General features: G+C 42.3%; 6 protein-coding genes across 6 annotated transcripts; 3 read left to right on the forward strand and 3 right to left on the reverse strand.

The window, feature by feature from the left end:
• Nucleotides 1-635: 635 nt before the first annotated feature.
• Nucleotides 636-2255, reverse strand: BCR41DRAFT_414615 (hypothetical protein; the record flags this gene model as incomplete). The annotated part of the gene is made up of 1 exon (XM_022029499.1): nucleotides 636-2255. One exon carries the CDS (start codon nucleotides 2253-2255, stop codon nucleotides 636-638), a length of 1620 nt encoding a protein of 539 aa, XP_021884566.1.
• Nucleotides 2256-2692: 437 nt separating this feature from the next.
• Nucleotides 2693-2914, reverse strand: BCR41DRAFT_282058 (ubiquitin; the record flags this gene model as incomplete). Its single annotated transcript, XM_022020242.1, has 1 exon — nucleotides 2693-2914. A coding segment is annotated over one exon (222 nt), but the record flags the coding sequence as incomplete, so codon positions are not given.
• Nucleotides 2915-3504: 590 nt separating this feature from the next.
• On the forward strand, nucleotides 3505-7990 carry BCR41DRAFT_393412 (hypothetical protein; the record flags this gene model as incomplete). Its single annotated transcript, XM_022028557.1, has 8 exons — nucleotides 3505-3552; nucleotides 4196-4254; nucleotides 4392-5276; nucleotides 5396-5649; nucleotides 5757-5801; nucleotides 5896-6404; nucleotides 6468-6656; nucleotides 6770-7990. The coding sequence occupies 8 exons, from the start codon at nucleotides 3505-3507 to the stop codon at nucleotides 7988-7990; spliced, it is 3210 nt and encodes a 1069-aa protein (XP_021884568.1).
• A 90-nt stretch (nucleotides 7991-8080) lies between these two features.
• Nucleotides 8081-8419, forward strand: BCR41DRAFT_393413 (hypothetical protein; the record flags this gene model as incomplete). The annotated part of the gene is made up of 1 exon (XM_022028558.1): nucleotides 8081-8419. One exon carries the CDS (start codon nucleotides 8081-8083, stop codon nucleotides 8417-8419), a length of 339 nt encoding a protein of 112 aa, XP_021884569.1.
• Nucleotides 8420-12924: 4505 nt separating this feature from the next.
• Nucleotides 12925-13676, forward strand: BCR41DRAFT_384358 (hypothetical protein; the record flags this gene model as incomplete). The annotated part of the gene is made up of 1 exon (XM_022027555.1): nucleotides 12925-13676. The coding sequence occupies exon 1, from the start codon at nucleotides 12975-12977 to the stop codon at nucleotides 13674-13676; it is 702 nt and encodes a 233-aa protein (XP_021884570.1). The 5' UTR covers nucleotides 12925-12974.
• Nucleotides 13677-14400: 724 nt separating this feature from the next.
• Nucleotides 14401-14964, reverse strand: BCR41DRAFT_393416 (hypothetical protein; the record flags this gene model as incomplete). The annotated part of the gene is made up of 2 exons (XM_022028559.1): nucleotides 14401-14806; nucleotides 14918-14964. The coding sequence occupies 2 exons, from the start codon at nucleotides 14962-14964 to the stop codon at nucleotides 14401-14403; spliced, it is 453 nt and encodes a 150-aa protein (XP_021884571.1).
• Between the last annotated feature and the right edge of the window lie 473 nt (nucleotides 14965-15437).

A 15437-nucleotide genomic window follows, 5' to 3' on the forward strand; every position in this document is an offset into this window, starting at 1 on the left:
CTTAGTTTCTCTTCATGCTGTGAGATATCGAATAAGCATCCATATGGCTATAATCCTGTCTGCTTTTATTTCTCTCTTGGCAACCAAGGCGATCCAGTTATTTAAATTTTATCTGCACGTCTTTGCCAGGCTGGTCTGTGCTCTCTTGCTGTCTAATTCTAATAGAGTTTGCTTGCTTATTTGTTTTGGTAAGGCTACAAAGGCTACAAAGTGGAGTAAGCGCAGAATGAAAATTGATGTGGAAATTTTTTTCTGAACGAAAGGCCCATATTCAATAAACATCAGTCAAGGCCTACACTTTTATTAAAGAAGCTGATGTGGTTAGTTATTTGGGGCATAATATATGGAAAGGAAGATGCTTCCTTTTTCGCATAATCTTAGCAACTTTTCTTTAAGTACCTGAGCATACTACTTAAGACAAATCAGTAGTCATATTGGAGTGTTTGGTATCGATCATTGTCGCTGTAATTGCAACGATCGAGGATCGCAGATCTAGTTATCAATATCCTCGATTTTTTTTTTTTTTTTTTTTTTTTGCTATCAGAGATGCCAGAGTGCTCAATTCAAGTTCTTCGGAATACACCACATTAATGGAAAACTGTCTACTTTATTTAATTATTATTATTCTTTTTTTTTTATGATTCCAAAACAATAGCTGGACGCTTCTCTTCCAACCATCTCACACTCTCTGGTTCAGCAATGTCTGAAGCTCGCTTTAGTCCCTTAATCATCCTTATACTAGGCCAATGCTCGCTCATCCATCTGACTTCCTCAAGACCAATGTGATGATGAATCTCTGTCACATCCAAGACCTCTAGGCTCTTGAGGTCCTTCCACAGACCGAGTTCTGTATCCAATGTAAGCAATAGTGACTGTATATTAGGCATTTGAGGTGGACTTTGTAGCTGCAACACTTTCAGTCGCTTCAGGTGACCAACTTGGTTAGAGAACCATGTAAAGTATTCTGAAGGCGCCACATGCGTAGAAGCCACAGGCTCGAGGAGCGTATCCAGTACATCTAATAGTCTAAGCTTGTTGAACTGACGATCCACCCTCATTCCAGGTACGCTGATTCGAAGGATTTCTAGCTGGTCATAACAAGACCACAAAGGTAGATGACTTTCTGCCAATTTCAAATATTCATTCTGGAGATGAGGCTGTCGATGTAGTTCTAAATTTATTTGGCCCTCCAGACTAATCGATGATGTCAGGGATAATGGTCCTTGTCCAATTATTGGAAGAGAAGAGTGAGTTCGAAAGTCGACATCTTTTAAATTGGGAAGTGATTGGAGCAACCGATGGATAAGAGGAGCTGTAAGCTGCCTACATCCGACCAAGTGCAGTGTTCGAAGTGATGAAGACATCCTTGGGTGGACAATAGCTTCGACAGACCAAATATCAAATCCTTCCGAATCCAAGATGACTAGTTTGGAAAGACTACTGTAAGAATGTTCAACGGCTGTATAGTTGGTAGTGGTCATGACATTCGTAGCTGCGTGAGCGGTCTTAATAGTGGATGCACTCGTCATTACGTTCATTATAGAGGCGTTGGTAATAATAGGAATGGGAACAGTAGCAGCCGCAATTGTTTTTAAGAGTCTTGATATTTTGATGTCCTTTAAATACGGAAAATTAAATCTTATCTGTCGTCTATACAGCTGAAACTGCAGATCTTCAAGTTGCTTGACTAACGGAGCATCCTTGACACAAATCTGCAAGGTTCTCAAGTTTGGACACAGATACAAGATCTTTGACAATATCGCCATCTGAATCTGTGACTCTGATACATCATGTAGTCTGCCTTCCCGAACTGGTGATGAGGCTGAGAATGATGGTTGTGAGAGATTGTCAGGGTAGTTAAAAGGATCAAAATCTGAGTTGAGGAAAATGGCATGGCTTTCATCTGGAAGATCTTCATCCATAAAAAGACATAATGAATGCACCATGTGACCCCAGTTCTCCAGGTGAACAAACGAGCACGGTTTTGTATGATTCAAGGGATCATTCTTGTCATCATGAGAGACTGTCTTTGTTGATGTTGATGCAGCTTCAGGTGACAAAGTTAAAAACGACTTTAGAAAAGCATCCTTGTATGTAGCGTAGTGATCAATGGTAATGTGGTGGTAGAGATATGGCAGCAATGTTTTACAAATGGATTTGTTCAGGCAAAGACAGGTTGCGAGCGTGGCAGGAGAAAGGAGAGGAGCCAGGACATGCAGGAGCTCTGGATACTCGAACACAGATTTGTGCTGCATCCGGTCTTGCCAAGAATGGATGTGTGGGAAAGAAAAAAGAGGAAAATGACACAGTCCCCTTTCTTTGTTTCTATGTATTAAGTGCTGCTGTCATGTTGTAACGATTTTTGGCAAAAGCGCGAACTCTCCATTAATGGGAGGTCTAACTGAGCTCACTGAAAACCGAATCTGCCATTCTTAACGATTCGATCATTGAATTCATTTGCCCAGAACCACAGCCACAATAACCCTAAAATGTTGGAGGTGATATTGATGTCAAAGTAAGATCAGTCAAAAATACTGGGAAAGAATAGTGCAATGGAAGAAATGAAGAAGTCAGATATTGTTACGATGCAAGTTCTTTCCTTTCTGTTCTTTTTTTTTTTTTTTTTTTTTTTTAAAAAAAAAAAGGTGAATTGAACGCCTTTTTATTTTCATTTTTTCTCCATTTCAAAAAGCACAATCAAGTGTAGAGTAGAAAAGGGTGGGATTCCATAGTCCTGTAACGTTTTCTCGTCCTCAAGATACCTTCCTTCATACACCAGCCATTGTTGATCCGGAGAGATATTCTCTTGCTTCTGAACGATTCGTTTAATGTCATTGATGGTCCATGCGTGTCTGAAGGGCAAATTGAGGGTTTTTCCTGTCAGTGTCTGCAAATAAATCATCATGTCACTTCTTTTATGGGATCGATAGATGAGAGTCTTCCCAAAGATATCATAATCATCCACGGACGCATAGGTTTTTTCCAGGAGGGCTCCTGTGCCTGTCAAATAAAGCTCGCGCTTGAGAACATCCTCATCATCTTCACCCAACTTGTCAGAGATCCTTTTCATCAAGTAAAAGATAGGCTCTCCAGGTTTGTACAACACAGCGATACATCTATCAGGTTCATTAGCAATCACAACTGCTAGCATCCTCACGTCCATCTTTTTTTTTTTTTTTTTTTTTTTTTTTTGCGTTGGAAGGTTCTTTGCTTGTAGTAATAGGGAGCTTAATGCTCTATCGAAGCTCGAAGTTGCTGCGGTAATGTCTAGAATAGAAGTGAATCTGTGTGTTAAGGTGTATGAACAAAGTAACTCATAAATCTTAAAAAAAATAAAAAATAAAAATAAATAAATAAAATAGAGATAGTAGCTTCATACATGATACTCAAAAGCTTCGTGGTTTAGAGTATGAAGATGGAAGATAAGTAAAGAACGACAAAGAGACGACAAAATGGAGTAAGGATAATGAATGAGTTGTGCCCGCCTTTTTATACGTCTTCTTCATGGTGTTGTTCAAAGGGATCCACGATGCAGTGCATTCCAGGCCTTCAGTAGTTAAGGGGATAGTAGCCATATAAATATGAAGTTTGGATGGTCATCAAGGTTTAGATGTCCAGTTGCCCAAAAAAAAAAAAAGCCTTTTGATTCAGAGAGCAATGGCTTGAAATATTCCGAGAAATAACAGCACTCGTTCCTTATCATATTCAGCCCATGTATACGCTTAATACACGCATTAGGATCCCTTACTGGTGTTGAAGCCTTTTTTACGCATATTTCGGATTACCGCGAAAGCCACTAGCCGTGCTATAAGCTTTTGAAAGCGTAAGGCCTGGTGATGCCTAGGTTATCCCAATTATAGAGCTTGTTAGTACCGGATATAAAACGGGGGTTCTCATCCAGATTTCAGGAACCGAAATGCTGTTCGGGTTTTCTTTTGTTGAATACATGAAAGAGCTTCAATCCCAGAAGAATAGGTGATTGATCTAATCGGCACTTGATCATAATTTTTAACGCGTAGCCCTGTGGCTTTAGTTTCGCTTCGAACGTCTTGATTGACATGTGCTGTCTTAGTCCTGAAAGCTGGAATAAATGAACAGTTGTTGGATTCCTTCTTTCTTTTATTTACCAGCTTTGCACTATATCTTTTCTTCTTTTCTTGGCAATTTCTATTGCTAACTTACTTTGTATTTATAGCGTCCGCAAGTAGATGCTTGTAGTTTCTCTGCTGCAATTTGCTTCACGTTAGCAAGTAGGTATGTGGAGCTTACTGCAACATGGATGCTAGGGAGAAGCGTATACCCTCCTTTATAATCATACTCGGATGAGAAAACCGCAGATATTTTTATTTGACATGGTCATTAATTATTTATATTTGTGATTTATTAACCAGTGGACTCAAACTCTTTGATGGGGCAAGCCACGAACATAAAAACAGTGAACACTCAGTAGCCCATCCACTCCGTCATAAAGACAATGAGTCCCATACGTCTAAGGTAGAGCTGGGCTCTCTATTCAAGGAGGATGAGCAAGAGCCAAGCCGCCTTGATAGCAATGGAGTTGACAGTAAAGAGCCCCTTAGCACTAGTGCTTCGGGCAAGGGAGCCGATGTTACTTCTTCTGAAGCCCCTGCTGGTAATCCTTTTAATATCCTGTCGTCTAGCTCCTTCGAAACAAAGAAGGGACCATCCACAAGCCATCTCGAATCATCTATCCTACATAATGCATTTTTCACAAAGCCAGAGTTTGATTCTAAGTCTGTTTCATCCACTCGTTCCGAGTTTACTGCAGTCTACCATGTATCGTCTGTGACAGAATATACTTCGAAGCCTGGCTCTTCTGACTCGTACGGAGATTCAAAGAAAGGACTAAAAGAAAATGGAGGCAAGCCGGCGGCCGGAGCCAGGAGCCAAAAGCCTTCGACTCTTGACAACAATGAAGGCATGCAAAAATATAATTGGACCACTTTTGGTTCAGCATCAGTATCTCGGCACAGTCCTAGTTCGCATGGGAACTTAAGCAAAGAAGTAAAAGAAAAAGAACTTCAGCAGATGGCAAGAGCCACAGGGCTGCAGTTACCAACTGTCGACAACAAGCATCAAACCCCAACATCGCATCGTGCGCCTCATAAAGCCTTAGATAAGGCTTATGAAAAACTCACTCACCAATCTTCGATCAAGCCCTCTCAGAGTCATTCGAGTGACGCGTCAGGAAGCTTGAATGAGGCATCGTACTCTTCATTTGCAAGGCACTCCGCTGCATCGATCCAAAACTCACCGTATGACGACGTTGCACCTGCAATTCGATCTACGTCCCAGCCATCCATTGCTCCGACGTGCAGTATTACCTCCATTACTGCCCAGGAATACCTTGATGACTCAACCCAAATACTCATAGCGCACCTTCTCCCGAGCACACCAATAAGGTTAGCAAACGTGAACTGGGACCTACCAAGGAGCGTGAACCAGAGGCTGCCAAGGAATGCGAATCGGAGGCTGCCAAAGAGCAAGAACTGGTGGCTGACAAGGAACGTGAATCGGAGACTGCCAAGGAACGCGAATTAGAGGCTGCCAAGGAGCGCGGAGTGGATAAGCATCAGGGCATCTTGGACAGCACTAGCACTAAATCAATCGAGCGCAAGGAGGATATGGGTTCATCCCCTGTTTTGTATTCGAACAAGAATTCTGATGTAGCTCATGACCAACCCATCAGCTCTTCTTACGAAAAGAGCCATTCAAGCCTTGGATATGTGTGGCAGTTCACTTGAAGCTAGCCGCGCCCGAGCTCAAACGCCGCCACGATGGTAGGAGAATCAATTGAATGGGTAATTGCCCATAATATATTCCAGATGATTTAGTTCACTAATTTTTCGTCATTACACAACATCTGTATGCTAGTGACCAAACCTGCTGTTGCTGATAGCGCAACAGCTTCGAGTACCCATAACCAGCCTTTACCGCCTGTATCCGTGATTCAAAGTAAATATCTTAGACAGTCGAGTTCTAATTTTGTTCCCAGTGAACATCGTCATGAGCTGAGCACTTGTTCCTCACCAGACAATCCAGACAACTCAGAAGAACAGTATTTCTTACTAGATGAGACTGAGTCACCTAATTCGAATCATGGCTCTGGTATGAGCGGTATAAATAATAACAATAAGAATACCGATCTCTGTTTTAAGGCAAATACATCAACCCTTACCCCGTCTATCGAAGCCTACAAAAAGGACATTGTAACTATTGGCTCTCCTGTTCCCACAACTAGTACCACTGGAGCGACTGTTAGGACTCCTGCGTCTCAGCCTCATGAGGATCATGCTTATAGGCTCAAGCCTTCTAAGGAGGCTACCGCGGCCTCTACTGCAAACGCCACTGCTCCCAAGGCCCAAGTTACCAGCGATTCATCTGTACCGCAGCCGCTGATCAAGGAAAGGGAAATATAGGTTTCTCGTCAGAATGATCCTCTCAAGAGAGCTGAGAGGGGTCCCATGTCGGTTGTGCCACCAGCTGGGGCTCCAGCCTATGATCGTCATCACGCTACGGTGCATTCGCATAATGAAAGGAATGACTCACGTCCTATCCATAGCGCTGCAGGCCCTGCTGCGGTATCGCCTGTTGCGAGGGCTGCTCTCCCTTCAGCCGCATCCAGAAACATGCCAGTTTACATGAGCAGGAAGAGGGGCGACAAATATTGCATGATTGGCCCAAGTCGCGTGAGCAACGTGATCAGCAGCATCAGGACCGACACTAGCGGCCAATATCACTAACCGAGCAACAAAATGAAATCAAGACTGTTACACCTACAGCTGTCCCTCCCACTGTGACCATTCCTACTACAACCTCAAAGTCGGACCGGGCAGAGCCACACAAATACCAGGAGCAGCGCCAGCAAACAGGTTCAGTGAAGGAAAATGATGATATTACATCAGCTAAGCCTGTATCGACCCAGCCCAAAATCGACCCAACTTTACTGGCCACACCAACAACCAAGCCGATGATAGTAGGAATGCAGGAGGCGAAGATGCCTAGTCGCCCGCCCGCGCCGAAGCCATTATCTGCTCAAACACATGGTGCTTTGTACAATAATAGCGAGATTACGCCTACGCCACAGATACACGAGAAGTCAAATTTTGCTAAACGCTCTCCTGTATCTGCATCTATGGATACAGCAGTATCGCATAATCATATTGATTCTATGAAAGTCCCAGTAGCTCAACTCCCTAAAAAAGAGCAGGATACCAAGATTTCTCCCATCTCGAGCCTAGCTTCGGACAATAAGGATAAGGATAAGTATAAGGGTGAAGACATGAATAATAGTAATGCTAAGGGCGACCTGACGGCAGAGAAGCTCGAACCCGTTCCTCGGTCCGTGATTCCTCCCCAACAAGAGTTAGCTGTTAGCAACTCCGCCCAAGCGCCAATTACTACAACAAAGTCAGTCTCTTTACCCATCCCTGCACCCCGTCCCGCCACAATGGTTTCTGTTGCTGCTGTGCCTGCTGCGGCCTTAACGCCCGACAGGCACGGCACTGAGCTTAGCCGCGATGTCAAAAAGTTGAAGACTAATGAACAACAACACCAGCAAGGCCAAGAACACAGTAATGTGAACGCCCAGGTACCAGTTAATACGGCTATGCCAACACCCTCGCCTATCCCCGTCCTCCATCCTACTACAATGGCTTCTGCTGCTGCTGTGCCTGCCGCGGCCTTAACGCCTGGTAGACACGATAATGTGCTTACTCACGACATCAGCAAATTGAAGGCTACTGAACCTGCTGAGCAAAGTCAACAGCACCGGGATCATAGCAATGTGAGGGCCCAAACGCCAGTTAGTGGGGCCAAATTATCTTCTTCGCCCATCCCTGCGCCCCGTCCTATTGCAATGGCTTCTATTGCTGATATGCCTGCTGCGACCCTAACATCCGGCAGATACGGTACTGAACGTAACCATGATATCAACAACTCGAGGACCTCTAAACAACATTATCCATAACCCCAGGGACAAAGCAATTTGCAGCTCCAAGCGCCAGTCAGTACTGTGAAACCATCTTCCTCACCCATTCCTGCGCCCCGTCCTACTACAATGGCTTCTGTTGCTGCTGCGCCTGCCGCGGCCATGGTGTCTGGTAGACACGATAATGAGCTCAGGCACGATATCAACAAGTTGAGGACTTTTGAACAACAATATCCACAACCTCAAGGACAAAACAATGTGCAAGTACGAAGTACGGAGGTTCCAGCAGGTTACAAAGGAGAGATCCCTACAACACAAGATGGTGAACATGTGATCTGGGTCAAGAAGGTCTATACAACAAGGGAGTACTACGATCCTCCTGATGAGTATGAGCCTGAGGAGCTGAATGAATTTGGGTTCCGAAAGGAGCGTGACGTGTCATTGTATCTAAATCGTCGTTACCCATAACAAATGAAGACTTTATTAGACTAACGATCTGTTGGTCATTATAGAAAACATATATATATAATAAGCTGGCAATAAAATACTTCATCTTGCTTTTATTGCATCGTTACTCATACGCTATTATTGTTAAAATAAAAATAAAAAATAAAATATGAGGCGCTTATATTTTGATCAGTTCTATTAGTTTATGTCTCTCTTATCTGACATAGATTCTATAGGACTGTGTAAAATGCCTGTAAGCTTTTTTTTTTTTCTTCTGCTTTCTCTTGACCCTTTACGATTTTAGTCACCCTGTCAACAAACTACAGTCGTCCCTCAGTAATTCGCGAATTACTGAGGGAACTGGTCTGTTTTTATTCACTTCAATTCAATTTCAATTATATTGGTGGGCTCCTTTATTCTTTTTTTTTTCTTTTTTTGAAATTTCCCAAAAAAATAAAAAAATAAAAAAAAAAGACTTTTCTCAACACTCACCTATTATCATGGCGACCGCTATTCCCAATATACCCATAGCTCAACATATGGCCGCTTCTTCGTCCCCTATTGGGCTTTCGAGTCAATTGTCTCCTCTGCCTCTGCAGTCAAGCCAGCTATCTCCTATAGACTCAAGTCTATCCAATTTGCAATCAAGTCAACCAAGGAGAAGAGGAAGACCTTCAAAGAATGTAACAACTGCCTTCAGCCCAAGTGTTCTTCATTCTATGAGTTTGTCAGCTTCCTCCCCTCAGTCCCAGCAGAGTGTGGCACAAGTACCCAGTAGTCAATGGGACTGGGTCCGTATTGAGCGATTAAGTCAAGCTACTCCAGTTCGACCATCAAAGTCTGCGTGTGAAAAAGCAAATTCAGCTCCAAATTCAGCTGAGGCAGGAAAACTAAACCAGAAATCTGCCAAGCCTATAAGAAATAAGCGTGGACAAGTCGCGAAAGGCAGCTCCAAAGGCAACACATATAACTCCATCACACTTTATGGCAAAATAAAATTTATCAATGAAGTGATAAAAGCCAAGGATATTGACCCCAAAACCCCAGTATCTTCTATTGCTCGACGACTTGGCATCAACATTTTCACTGCCAGTGGGATTTGGAATAAAAGAGATTCTTTATTGAGTATGAAAGATGGAAAGTCTGAGGAAGCTGCTAAGGCTATTACTCGAACTAGCTCAAGGACCATGGAGGCCGTTGAAGAAGCGCTGCTAAAGTGGTTTGAAGAGCAAAGGAGACTCAAGATCATTGTAACAGAGGCTCGACTAAGAGGAACAGGAGCTATACTGTGGAGCATCATGAAGGACTATTATAAGGAGACTGAGATACCCGAATCGTTTGCCTTTTCGAAAGGATGGCTTCATGGATTCAAGACACGATCAGGAATTTCATCAAAGATTGGACATGGAGAAAGTGGAGGTGTCGATATGGAATCTTGTAAGGCTCGGATGGAGGAGATAAAGAAGTTGCTCTCTACATTCCACCCAGAGGACATCTATAACTGCGACGAGACTGGCCTTTATCTTAGAGCATTGTCAGCAAGAACCCTAGCAGCAGGCGCTGTACAGGGAACAAAAATTATTCGTGCAGCTCGTGTGTCAATCCTTATTTGCAGCAACTCCACAGGAACTGACAAACGCAAGCTATTTGTGCTATCAAAACATAAGCCCAAAGGTTTAAAAGAAGACACTCAACGCAAAATCGATTCAAATACACACTGTTCCGGCTACATGACCAAACCTTTGTTTGATGGATGGCTTCAGGACTTGGATGAGGATATGCAAAGGCAGGGACGCAAAATTGCACTACTCATAGACAGTGCACCAGGACATTGTGGAGGAGAGGAAGCTGGCCTTAGTAATATTACATTAGTACGACTTCCTCCAGACACAACATCTATCACTCAACCTATGGATGCAGGTGTTATTCGTTCATTCAAGGTTCACTACAGCCAAGAGATGCTTGAGACAGTAGCTCGAGTTCGCGAGAATCTCCAATCATCAACAGCTACAGCTAACTATGCCTCTCTCTGGGAATGCTTGGTGAGGGCATGGAATACTGTTACCCCTGCTTGTATTCGCCATTGCTTTGCCCATGTTCCAACGCTGCCTGACAATGTGAATAAGCAACTTAGGGCTCTCGGGGTGGATACCGTTGACAATAGATTAAAGGAACTTCAAGATGATTTGATCAAAAAATACGAAAAATTGACAGATGTCATCAATAACCAAAAAGACTTCACAATCCTCAATTATCTCACAATGTGCCATGTCGAAGGTCCTACACAATCTATTACTAATTGTGCAATGATGACGATCGCCAATCCCAAATTCAGTACTATATTTCGTCAATACCAGGATAGCGATTTTATTGACGAGGAGGAGGTTGAAGATGCCGAAGATCTTGATGCAGACTTTAGTCCAGCACTAAGGCAAGAATATTCGCCTTCAATGGTTTGCACTGTCCTGCGTAACCGTACAATCCAGAAGGTTCCCCATGGTGGGTACTCCTCGCCAGAGACTAGCCTATGCAAAAAAAAGGATCCTACAGTTGTCCTCGGTCTATCGCGCGACTTTTTTGAGCTTACCAAAGATATCCTAACAAGGCCACAGGGTAAAGAAGAGAGAGAAGAACTCGATAAATTGTATGACCACATTGAGGCTTTCATGGATAGACGTGCAATACGAAATGAAGAGACCGAACACAGAAGAAACCCAAGTTTATTGAGCAGACTGAGGGCCTGTCTTGATGGAGATTCAAGCAGTAAAGAATAATCATATTTTATAATAAATATATTTATTTATTTATTTATTTTTTGTGTGTTTTGTATGCAGAATAGTGAAAAATACATAGGGTGGCTGTTTAAAAAAAAATGAAAAATTCAAAAAAAAGAATAAAGGAGCCCACCAATATAATTGAAATTGAATTGAAGTGAATAAAAACAGATCAGTTCCCTCAGTAATTCGCGAATAACTGAGGGACGACTGTAGACCGCATACCAACAACCCTATGGAAAACTTTCGGGTTCGAGAACATCTGCCTTTTTTTTGTAATCTGGACAAGGAATCCCATCTTTTTTTTTTTTTTTTTTTTTTTTTTTTTTTGGCCCTGGTTAATGGTTATGATCAAAGTCCATGCACACAAATGTAGGGGGTTTGATCCTAAAAAAATGATCTGCTAAGCAATGATAATCAAGTTTGTTCATGAGCATTACTAAATTCGCTAGTTCATGCACGCAAAGGCCCACACTCTTTTTTTATTGGTTAGTTTTCTTGTTTTGGATTGGTGTATGTCTATAACGCTAACGACTATTTATGGCATCAATTGACGAAAGCATAACAATCTCATCCACCAAACTCCTGACTACAGTACGTTCGTGACATCCCTTATTCACAGCCATCAGCAATGTGTACATGTATAGCCTCAAAGATATAGATCATCTTTTCAGCTCCCACGGTCTGATAATCTGGCAAAAAAAAAAAAAAAAAAAAAAAGATTCCTCACACGAATATTGTCTCTATTATATTAGTATCCAAATATCTGAGTCTTCCATAAGCTTGACACCAATGGAAGTGTGATGAGTGCTTCTTTTGGTCAGTAAACATCCATGCTTGCTACTGATCATTCTGATTCTTTTTTTTTTATTATTATTTTTTTTTCTTTCCTTTTATTATAATTATTTGTTCCCTTGCTCTTGGCTTGATCTCAATCCAAAGCCTGCCTTTGTCATGGATACTAACTCGTTTGTGATTTATCGCTGGCTGTAATGAGAGAGCCCAAAATTCGTTGAGATACTGAATATCCTCTCAATCTTCAACTTGACTAAGTCATTGCTTTTTGCTTCTAACAAGATGGGGGAAGGGTCTAATTAGATGATTTCATTCCCTTCACTGTCTGTTGGGAAAATGTACGACTTGATTGGATAACTTTGTCCTAAAAAGCATTTATAGTCTATAACAAATATTGCCAGCACGGGAGGGACATACAATATGAGCCACTCATTTTATCACCCCTCGCTCGTAGCGGATAAATTTCTCCACTGACAATGAGGGGACAATGAGGGACGGACTGTAGTGAATGGTAAATTGACATTTAAACAAAACATCTTTCTTAAAAAAGCCAGACTAGATCTTTTTTTTTTTTTTGTGTCCCTGTAAATAAAGCAGGACCACTGCCAGATTACGGTAATTCACCTAGTGGAGGGATACACGTAATTTTTTTTTTCCATTCGTTGAAGCAATGTTCAACATTGTATCACGTCACTTGTAATTCCTTTCGAAAAAGGTCAATGCGCTTAGAAGAAAAGAAGGGACTAGTTTTCTAACAATTATGCATCTCTCTGGTGCACTTTACCCTCCGATACCTTACCAAGCACACTCATACTAATCCTATGCTCCTTGTAAAGGAAAAAAAGGAACAAAAATCGCTCAAAGGCGTGTGAACGCGTACGAGAAAAAAAAGGTGCTGGTCGTTGGTATAAATACAGAGAGAGTTGGATCCATCTTTTTCTTTTTGTTTCTTTGATCTCTACACCCTTTTATTCTCCAGCAAATCAACCTGCAAACCACTTCAGACCATGCGCAAGTCATTCATCACCGTCTTTGTTTTTAGTGCCTTGGCTGCTGTCAGCTCCGCGTTCTGCGTCAAGGACCGAGATGATTGCCCCTCTGGAACCCATGGGGTTGAAGATCCAGTGTATTGTGTAGAAAGTGGCTACTCTTACGACCACCAGTTTTTCTGTGCAAGAGATTCGGTCAAGACTGTCGGTATCCGAGGCCGAGTACCACCCCCCAACCTGAGGGGAGCTTGTGTCCGCGAGTGCGATCACTGCCCTTCTGGAACTCATTGTGAAAATGAACCCGAGATCTGTAGGGATTTGGGTTTCCCTCCTCAATATCACCTCCTTTGTGTCAATGACCTCGCTTCCAACCCCGAACCCAAACCTGCACCTGTTGCTAAAACTATGCCCTGTGTCCGCGAGTGCGATGAGTGCCCTTCTGGAACTCATTGTGAAAATGAACCCGAGATCTGTAGGGATATGGGCTTCCCTCCTCACTATCGCTTGCTTTGCGTCGGTGGCTTCGCTTCCAACCCCATCCCCAAACCTGCACCTGTTGCTAAAACTTATCCCTGTGTCCGCAAGTGCGATGAGTGTCCCTCTGGAACTCATTGTGAAAATGAACCCGAGATCTGTAGGGATATGGGCTTCCCTCCTCACTATCACTTGCTTTGCGTCGGAGGAGATCCCAACTCTTCTGAGAAGAACTCTTGCCACTGATCAAATTTAGATGGACATGTCCATATTGATTGAGAAATATCTGTATAAATGAAATAAAGAAAGGTCTCAGTGCTTGTAATTTTCAACAATGATCAGCTGAAGCATCATTGGGAATGCCAATTAAAGTAAGAGCAGCATGGATGGTCGTGAACATCGAGTAGCAACAGTAGCCAATTATATCCCTATCATCGTATCTGAGGAGATGGTTATCACTTTTAGACCTAAAAAAATAAAATAAAATAAAATAAAAAAAAGAGAGAGAGGCTATTCAGCTGGAGCTTTTACCAATAAATGTTCATGTCGAATCTCTTTGTCTTTTAGTATGAATACATTTAGCACTAACTGTTGTGTCGCCAAAAATGTTTAACAAAAAATAAATAAATAAATAAAAAAAAAAAAAAAGCGTTAGATTCCTTTGTTTCAATTGACGTCCGACCAAGGTCCAACATGTCGTTAAATAACGCGCCCAATGCCCCTGTTTTTAAAGGAGAAAATGATGATCTGTTTGATGCCAAACATTTATAAAGCATATATAGCCCGGCTACTATTACTACATAACGTCCAAGAACATTTATGCTGCTACTGCTTTAACTGACATTGTCAATGGCACTTTTACTGATCATTGGATCACTGTTAATACTTTCTTTTTTTTTTTCTCTTTATGTCTTTATTTCAACTGTACAGATATTTCTCAATCAATATGGACATGTCCATCTAAATTTGATCAGTGGCAAGAGCTCTTCTCAGAAGAGTTGGGATCTCCTCCGACGCAAAGCAAGTGATATTGAGGAGGGAAGCCCATATCCCTACAGATCTCGGGTTCATTTTCACAATGAGTTCCAGAAGGGCAGTGATCGCACTCGCGGACACAAGCTCCCCTCAGGTTGGGGGGTGGTACTCGGCCTCGGATACCGACAGTCTTGACCGAATCTCTTGCACAGAGAAACTGGTGGTCGTAAGAGTAGCCACTTTCTACACAATACACTGGATCTTCAACCCCATGGGTTCCAGAGGGGCAATCATCTCGGTCCTTGACGCAGAACGCGGAGCTGACAGCAGCCAAGGCACTAAAAACAAAGACGGTGATGAATGACTTGCGCATGGTCTGAAGTGGTTTGCAGGTTGATTTGCTGGAGAATAAAAGGGTGTAGAGATCAAAGAAACAAAAAGAAAAAGATGGATCCAACTCTCTCTGTATTTATACCAACGACCAGCACCTTTTTTTTCTCGTACGCGTTCACACGCCTTTGAGCGATTTTTGTTCCTTTTTTTCCTTTACAAGGAGCATAGGATTAGTATGAGTGTGCTTGGTAAGGTATCGGAGGGTAAAGTGCAGCAGAGAGATGCATAATTGTTAGAAAACTAGTCTCTTCTCTTCTTTTTCTTCTTCTTCTGGGCGCATTAGCCTGAAAGGAATGATTAAATGATGTAACACAAGGTTGGCCAATATTTACGCTGAGGGAACATCAAGGGGCAAAAAAAAAAAAAAAAAAGATAGACTATACACGTTGATACTCTAACAATGACGTTATACGACGCGACAAAGTGTTGGATATTAGGGCAAGAAAGATAGTCTGATCTTGTTGCATTGGACGTATAATTGGGGCCATTTTTTTGATCCTTGCAACATCCCAGACCATTACTAGAAGGTAGGCTAATCCACAAGATCAAAAACTTTTTGCCTTTAGTTTTGTTGAACAATTCCTCTTCCCTCTGCCCCATTTTTTAAGGCTACCCAAAGGCTACTAGGCTTTTCTCGGA

This window comes from Lobosporangium transversale (genome assembly GCF_002105155.1).
Source record: "Lobosporangium transversale strain NRRL 3116 chromosome Unknown BCR41scaffold_6, whole genome shotgun sequence".
Taxonomy (NCBI): domain Eukaryota; kingdom Fungi; phylum Mortierellomycota; class Mortierellomycetes; order Mortierellales; family Mortierellaceae; genus Lobosporangium; species Lobosporangium transversale.